This window comes from Brassica rapa, chromosome A07 (assembly GCF_000309985.2).
Source record: "Brassica rapa cultivar Chiifu-401-42 chromosome A07, CAAS_Brap_v3.01, whole genome shotgun sequence".
Lineage (NCBI taxonomy): Eukaryota > Viridiplantae > Streptophyta > Magnoliopsida > Brassicales > Brassicaceae > Brassica > Brassica rapa.
The window spans coordinates 24,355,416-24,363,723 of NC_024801.2; the positions used below are offsets into that span (position 1 = coordinate 24,355,416).

At 34.9% G+C, this 8,308-nt stretch overlaps 3 protein-coding genes across 4 annotated transcripts; 2 read left to right on the forward strand and 1 right to left on the reverse strand.

The window, feature by feature from the left end:
* Window positions 1–288: 288 nt before the first annotated feature.
* On the forward strand, window positions 289–4,964 carry LOC103831329 (CLAVATA3/ESR (CLE)-related protein 10). Its single transcript, XM_033274390.1, has one exon. It carries the CDS (start codon window positions 4,435–4,437, stop codon window positions 4,765–4,767), a length of 333 nt encoding a protein of 110 aa, XP_033130281.1. The 5' UTR covers window positions 289–4,434; the 3' UTR covers window positions 4,768–4,964.
* Window positions 4,965–5,576: 612 nt separating this feature from the next.
* Window positions 5,577–6,847, forward strand: LOC103831505. Its single transcript, XM_033274391.1, has 4 exons — window positions 5,577–6,181; window positions 6,270–6,350; window positions 6,428–6,509; window positions 6,584–6,847. The coding sequence occupies exons 2-4, from the start codon at window positions 6,295–6,297 to the stop codon at window positions 6,767–6,769; spliced, it is 324 nt and encodes a 107-aa protein (XP_033130282.1). The 5' UTR covers window positions 5,577–6,181; window positions 6,270–6,294; the 3' UTR covers window positions 6,770–6,847.
* On the reverse strand, window positions 6,784–8,269 carry LOC103831330. 2 transcript variants are annotated; one of them, XM_009107229.3, is made up of 2 exons: window positions 8,023–8,269; window positions 6,784–7,827 (listed from the first exon to the last, which is right to left on the reverse strand). In XM_009107229.3, the coding sequence occupies exon 2, from the start codon at window positions 7,743–7,745 to the stop codon at window positions 7,011–7,013; it is 735 nt and encodes a 244-aa protein (XP_009105477.1). In that variant the 5' UTR covers window positions 7,746–7,827; window positions 8,023–8,269; the 3' UTR covers window positions 6,784–7,010. The 2 variants fall into 2 exon arrangements, with proteins under 2 accessions (XP_009105477.1, XP_009105476.1); XM_009107228.3 differs by having other exon boundaries at window positions 8,001–8,195.
* Between the last annotated feature and the right edge of the window lie 39 nt (window positions 8,270–8,308).

Genomic DNA, 8,308 nt, shown 5'->3' on the forward strand with positions numbered 1-8,308 from the left:
CTCCAACCCACCTCTATTTTTATCTCTATATTTTTTCTAAAATAGAGAAACTCTATTATAGAGGTGGATTTGCTCCAATGTATGCCTCTATAATAGAGTTCCTCTATTTATAGGGGAAAATATAGAGATTTGCTATTTTCATCTCTAAATATAGAGTTAAAAAATAGGATTTCTCTATATTTTCCTCTAAAATAGAGGAACTCTATTATAGAGGCATACATTGGAGAAAATCCACCTCTATAATAGAGATCTCTATTTTAGAGGAAAATATAGAGACATACATTGGAGATGCTCTTACAGGAGTCGGATTCGCATTTAATCTTTCTTTATTTTCTTCTTGCCAAAAATAATTGACATATGTCAATTATTTTAATTTTCTGCTAAAAATGTTAATGTCATAAATGAAAGTTTGATTTTACAATGGTTTATATGTCAATTATAAAGAATAAAATATGTTTTTTAAACTTTGTATATGTATATATGTTTGTTTTATAGTTGTACTTCAGAGTTACATACACATACCCTGTTCGAAATGTATTTAAATAGCTATTATATGAGTCATTCTCTTATCTTTGTTTGTTGAAGGGAAGTTTTTACTTACAAGTATCACAGACTTGTTATTGGTCTTTTGATAGACGAGTAAAAAAAAAGGTAAAGACTCAGTTTGATTTTTTCCTTTAAGAAAAAGAAGCATAATTAACAACTTAATAAAGTGTTTATTTAATTTTGATTGGAAATTTAGTTAATTAAAGTTGTCGACATGACAAGAATCTAACGAATGTGATCCACAAACACTTAAGCGACCACGTGGACCTTCTCCATCCTCATCATTATCTTACAACCATATTCTAACATGTATTTTCGACTGTTATTCCTTATTTCCAGCTTCAATTCTTCAAATGCAAACGTTTGTGGTCGTAGACTCGCACTCAATCAAACACATATCTTCCAGAATCATGTTTAAGTTAACTTTTGTGGAAAGAAAGAAATAACATCGAAATTTTATATTAGTAAGTCTATAAAATTAGCAGATTAATCAATTTTGTAAAATAAATGGCTAAGAGACACATGTCTATGTGATGCCTAACCATTGTTAGAATATTGTTGAAATATATGTAGCATATGCTAGTACTCAACCAACAATTACATATAGTTGTAATACAGTGTGTGTGTGTGTGTGTTTATATTCATGATAAAATATTAATTAACATTTTCCATATAGTAGATTTTTGGGTAATACATGCATTGCTTATCTATCATTAACAGATAATTAAAGAATTAGGTGTTAATATATACGCAGATTCAATATCAATATTTTTCTTTACCATTTATGGGGTTTGGTCTATCGCTCTCGGTGCTATAAGAACGCGATAGCATATCTGCGTCAAGAATAATTTGTGCGTACACGCAAGAGTGACACCTACCTGTATTTCCACAATTCATCTATAGTCTCGTAGGCCCTTTTATTTAGTTATTCGATATACATTACAGAATCAACATCAACAAAAAAAAAATTGATGCAAAAGTTAAGTTTTAATACAATAAAAATCAGATTAATAAAAATATGTCAAGGACTAAAACAGTCTCTTAATCTTTGTTTTAAGTGACTAAGTCTTTCTTCTCTTTTTTTCTCGTACTTTCTTAAATAATATTATTATTTTAACGATAATAGATGTTGAGATAATATAGTGATGTGGAAGGTCTTAGATTGTCGGTAAATAACAAAGTATTTTTTTTTTGGTTGAACAACATTTTCATTAAAACTTCAGCTTGAATTTACAACAGGAGCACCAACAATAACCTAAAGTGCCAAAAAGATTGAGAAACTAAGCAGGCTGATAGCACAGCATCTTCTGAAACTAAAGCTCCACACCAGGATACTGATGGAACAAAGAAATATTACATATATAATCAGTCAAAGGCCACAACATTTCCTTTAGAAACCAAGGCAAGGCTGAGACATGGAAATCAAAGAACTAAAAAGACAGGACTAAACCAAATAACAAAGTAAATAGATTATTATATATGAATAGAAAGTATCAATAATGGGTGCCATTGCTAAACCTGTTGGAAACAAAACCATGAACAGTATAGTGTGCAATCATTTATATATATATATATATATATATATATATATATTGACTTTTAAACGCAACCGCTCGACCTTTTATATATTATATATTCACAAATTTTAAACGCAAGCATATATAAACGACAACATAAAATGTAAATTATTATTCTATAGCAACACTAGAGTAGCGAAACCCTTTGCTAAAAACACACACTAAAGTAGCGATCATGATTTGATCAAAAAAAAAAAAAGTAGCGATCATGCATGTACGCAATTTATATTTTTTAATTAACTTCAAGGTACCGGCCCGGGACCTATGTTTTTTTTTTTTTTTTTTTTGCTAAAACGTCTGTTTATGTTTCACGTCTGGTTGTCTGGGTCTAGCATAGTTTTGTTTCCAAAACAAACTGGATAGAATGCACCTTTCTTTTAATGCACATTTTTTTATATAGTTACACATAAGATGATAACAATTTGTAAAAGTGGCAATTATGTATCATCAATATGCATGCACGAGAACGTGTTTTCGGAATCTGCAGGAAACTTATTAATTTGAAAATCATATACTAATTAAGCAAATTGTTGTTTACCTAAAAATTATGGTCAAGATCATTTGCATAAAAATATAGGGCTACCTAGTGTATTTTCCCTTATTAGATACTTTCGTTTTTTCGCATTTTAACAAATCAAACTGTTTAATTCTAAAAAAAAAAAACTGTTTACGATTAACGATCAGTGCTTGCACAAACGAACATTAAAAAAATGTGCTTACAAAGTTACAATTGAGGGTTTAAGTTTGTAACTAATAAATTGTAAAACTATAGAGAAATAATACAATTCTGATTTGTAATTAATTATATATATAGAATCAAACTACTTTCTTTTTTTTTGGGCAAACAGAATCAAACTACTATGTAGATAATTAATTATATAAGGAATCAAACTACTATATAGATGACTATGCGATAGTATTAATTAATCAGATCAGTCTGCGTCGACAAAAGTGGGGGCCCCATGGTGCGAGATCGAGTCATAAAGTTACAATAAGTGGCATCAGCAGTCAGGAGCGATGCACCTTGAAGTTGGAATTCGATCATACAATTTTCATGGAATATACCGCGCGGTTAAAAAGCTCTCTTCATTAACATAAGTATAAGATTAAATCATTATCACTTTTAACATTATAAAATAATTTATCTTTGTTTTCAAAAACTCAGAGTCATGATTACAAATGCAAAAGAGAGATTGCGAATCCATGATTCTAATACGACCACGTTTGTTCTCTGCTCGAAAATGACACCCACTTTCACGATTCAATTTTAAGTATTAACCAATGAACCAGCCGCTTATAACGAAAAAAAAAGAGACCTATGAATAAGTTCGGTTTACTAAATATGGGCTGAATCTATGTCTATCACAATGGGCCGTACTAATAGCAATATGTCCAAATGTATGCACACGATAACAAGGCCAGTATAACCCATCTCTATTATATTTGGCGGCAAAATTCACAAAGAATCTGAGTCTGCCCTTTTCATTTAACAAATTGATGAAAGATCTGTCTTTGGTTCAAACTGAATTGATTTTGAACAATTTTGTTTATTGATTCTGCATCTTGAGTTGTGCTGCTGCTTTTTGCTTGTTCAGAAAGCTTGTAAGTAATGTTCTCAAAGGCTCCTATGAAAGCCAAAAGGACATCAAATCATTTTTGTTTCATTTTTCTCTTCCTTCTTAATCACTTTTGCACCTTTTTTTTTCTTTTTTCTTTTTTGCACCTTGGTTCCTTGATCTATTTTGATATGTGCTGAATAGACTCCGGAACAGCAAAAATACAGAGCGAGTATTTTGTGTTTGGATCCAGCAAAACTTAGCCATAGCCTACAAACAATATGCAGTTCAAACAGAGATCTTTAAGGGAAGGAAGAGATTTTGCGCAACAATGAAGATAACTTGAGATCCACGAAACAACCCAATATAACCTTTTTGTCTATCTAAATTAGTAATCAGTCACATTTTTTTATTCTTGAAAAAATCCAAAAGCTAGGAGAAAGTAAGATTTATGGTTCGGAATGTACAAGGTCACGGATTGATATTTATGGTTATGGGAAAAAACGTAAATAACAAGATATAAAAAGACCCATCTTTTCAACAATTACCCCTCTTTTATTTTACCTCACATTTTTATCATAATCATACATATCCTCTGATGCAGCATTAAACTCTCACTTCGCAATTCACCAATATCTTCACCTTTCTCTCTCTCTCTCGATCACTCAACTTTCTTTCTCCAAGAATCTCTCTTCCTCTATTGGACAACGAAACGCAAGAATCTCAGAGATCTCTCTATCTCTTCGCCGGCAACAATGCTGACTAACCGGAACCGTCCGATCAATACCATCCGTTTACTCGTCGTGTTCTTCCTTCTTTCAACCGCAACAGCAGCAAGAAACGAGTCTAACCGAACCCACGGAGCAAACCGGAGGTTTCAACACGCGTACTACTCTTATCCTCACCGCTCATGCCAATCTTTCTCTCGTCCCTACGCACGCTCTATGTGCATTGAGCTCGAAAGAATCCACAGAAGCAGCCGACAGCCACTTTTCTCTCCTCCTCCTCCTTCTCCGCCGGAGATTGACGAAAGGTACGGCGTCGACAAAAGACTCGTCCCCTCCGGTCCAAACCCGCTTCACAACTGAAACACTTTTTTGTATTGTGTAGAGAATAAACGAGATTTCTTGAGGTGCAAGAAAAGAGCTAGTAGCTAGGGTTTCATCGAGATTCCTTCTCAGTTTTCTTGTAAATCTTGTTTCTTTTAACTACGTTCTTGATGTTTGTTTTCTATTGCGCACTACTACTACGTTATGAGCAAAACTACTACTACGCTTGTTTTTAAGGTCTTTATCAGGAATATAGGGCAGAAGCAAGCTTGGAAATGGTTTATTTGTCAAGGATATTGCTCTTTTACTTCCTAGTTATTACTACATCCATACATTGGTGTGATTGAGACAGGAGGAGGTTGATGATCAAGAGAAACACATGAGTTCCATTAATTTGAGAGGCTGTATACCTCTCTCTTTCTCTCAAAGGTCTTTGTATGGACTTTATGATATTTATGAGCCTTCTCAATTGGTGTTGGGCTTTATTAGATGTAGCAAGATAGATGCAACGCAAAAGCATAGAAAGTAGCTCCAAGTGTATCATCTACTTTATGTGTTATCCAATTTAAATATGTAGATAAGATGTTTTTATTGTTTTTTTGAGTTTTTTTTTAATTGTTTTGTTTCTACTATATGCCATAACTATTTTACAAACCACCAAATTTATAAGAAAATTAGGTTGTAAAATATTTACAAATTAGGATCAATGGTGTATTAAAAAATGTTGGAAAAAGTCATGCATTGAATACAGTGATGTAGTAGACATAAATAAATATTCAAAACATTTAAAAATAATAATTTGTTTCTTACCAGACAGGAACAAATACCTAAGGAAAATTAAACTTATGGATAACATTTCACTTGTAAATCGTAAGAAAAAGTAGGGCTTTTTAATGTTTCTATTTAAGAAAGACTGTTAAGACAATAGATTCTCTTTGTTTTTCCATATAAAAAGAACTTTGTATATGACGTCGACGCAAATACATACTATTAAGCAAGATAATATCGTTTCTGTCTCTCTTAAAGACCTCAACGCTCCAGCTTTGTGCTTGAAGAAAGTGTTGACTTTGTTTTAAGTTTGCTTGGTATATATGGTGTTTTCAAAAAGAAAAGACAAAACCGAGTTTAATGCTATTTAGGGAAACTTCCATATACTAAACATGGATATATCTTAACAAATCCTCACATGTCACCTAAAAATTAGTAACTTTTCAGAAGCTTAAAAAGAAAGAGAACCTTCTCTTGTGGGACAAGGAATCTATTAATGTGACTTCCTAATATGGAAACCCTCTGTGAGACCTTAGCTTATATGGCTTGAGTACAGGGAAAGGTATTGCTTAAACAACATTTCACAAACTACACATTCCTTGCGTCAAACTGCAATATCCGTCTATATATAAGTATGTATACGTAGCTTCCCATGGCCGTGCTCTGATTTACACTAGTTCTCAAGGTAAAGTTCTCTCTCTATATATTAGTTAATGGCATTATCCAAAAATGTTTTAAGATTCGATTCTGAATTGTATTGTGAATGAAACCAGTGAGCAGCGAGAAGAACCTGTGCCCATGGGACCTGCGGTGGAACTATGGAAGGAAACAGAGATGGCCAAAACGAAAACAAAGTGTGTTCAATGTTTCACTGTATATGATTTGCTTATAAGGCAGCTAAGAGACTAATGGGTTCGTTCGAGATTTGCAGGTACGAGAAACTATGCGAGAAGATTGTGTTATGGGAGGACAAGAAGACGAAAAAGGCCAAGAGAAAGCTTCATAGAACAGAGGTGCATCTTCCTAACTTTCCAAAAACTGATTCTTGCATAAACTACAAGACTAATCAATGCGATGAATGTAACAGAGAGGAGTAGAGAAGACAAAGTTGAAGGCGCTGCAGAGATATACCGAAGATAACGAACGCATTGGGATCATAGTCGCGAGTGCAAGAGCACATGCATACGAGAGTCAGATGAAGGAAGAGCTAAAGGTCAAGCAGAAAGCAAACCTCATGAGAACAACTGGACGTAGTCCATCTACATGCCTCTGAATCCAACAAAGTTGTAAACCCAAAACATTCTTTCTTAACAAGCTTAAATGAAGACACACAAATTAATGTGTTTATTTATACAATTTTAGACACAATCATCAATTAAACACACAAAATCTGCAAACCAAAACTTCAGAAAAAGTTGCATAACACAATCAAAACTCAAAATCACAATTGCAATCAATAACAATATCAAAAAGTTCCAAAGACTCCAAAAAGCTGTGAGCTCAGAGTATCATTCTCATGAAGTTATTTCATTAACCAACCTTTCCAGAATAGGGTACGCAAAATACAGCACCAAACCAGAAGGAACCGCTAGAAGAATCGTGAGGAGGAAGTAAAGAGCGAGAATGACGAGGCTACCAGGTATAGCAAAGAACACTATCAGTAGAAAAACGATCACAAACGGAAACTTGGATGTGAAGGAGATGAAGAAATCAAGAGACTTATGAAACGAGAAATGCTGCCTGCTGCTGCTTGGTTGGCTCTGGTTATCCACAACAACAGGCCTTGCAATCAGATTACTGCAGTACTGGTGGTTCTCACAACCGACCAACGAACCTCCATGACGTGTCCTGTCACCGTTGAGACTCTCAACCATCCAGAGAAGGAAGAAGTTTTTCTTAGGGAACTTGAGGACACCGTTGTAGACAACCCTGAGGGAGAGCAGCTGACACCAAGGGCAGGAGACGAAGAAGGGGACTTTGATGTCTTGGCTAGAGAGTCTCAAGACAGCGGGCTGGAGGGCAAAGACGCAGTTCTGGCAGAGAGTGTGGCCGCACCATAAGACGTAAGGAACGTTCTCGACGATGTTGAATGATTCGAAGCAAATGGGACAGTCTAGTCCTTGTTCTTCTTCTTCTTCTTCGTCGTCTCTGCTGACATTTGAGACCTCGTCGTCGTTGTCTGAGGAGGGTTGAGGTGGATCTTTCTTTAGACCTATGCTGCCGATTACATTCGACGCAAAGCTCCACATTGTATCGACAAATTGGAAGATACTGTGCCGACCGTTACCCAGTAAAGGAGAATCTTTGAGGAACAGTCATCGTTTCAAGAACCTGGCGAACAGTAAAAAAGATCAGATTTTTATGAATAAAATTGAATAATCTATCTCAACAGATGATCAATGTTTGAAAGGGAAACGGAATAAATATAGATTCAGATCAAAAAGAGCAATCTTGGTTTTTAAAAATTGGATCTTTAGATTCTTCTGTAAGAGATGGAAACTCACGGAGATTGAGATTTTGGTTTACCGTTAAATCTTCAAAACCAGATGCAGGCGATTCATCGAAGAAGCGGAGATCGAGACGAAGAAGGAAAGCCTTTCTCTTTCTCTTTCTCTCTCTATCTCCCTCGTTGTTCCGCCGTGATTGCTTTCGTCTGTTTTTAGTTGGCACAAAACGCAGAAGAAGGTGACGGAGCAAAGGCGCGACGGTGTCGTTTTCGAGACTATCCTTTATTCCCTTTAGTTTAGCGTACTGACAAATTTGCACGTGCCATTGACAGCCTCATCAGTGTCGAACACCTTCTGCGTTAGAG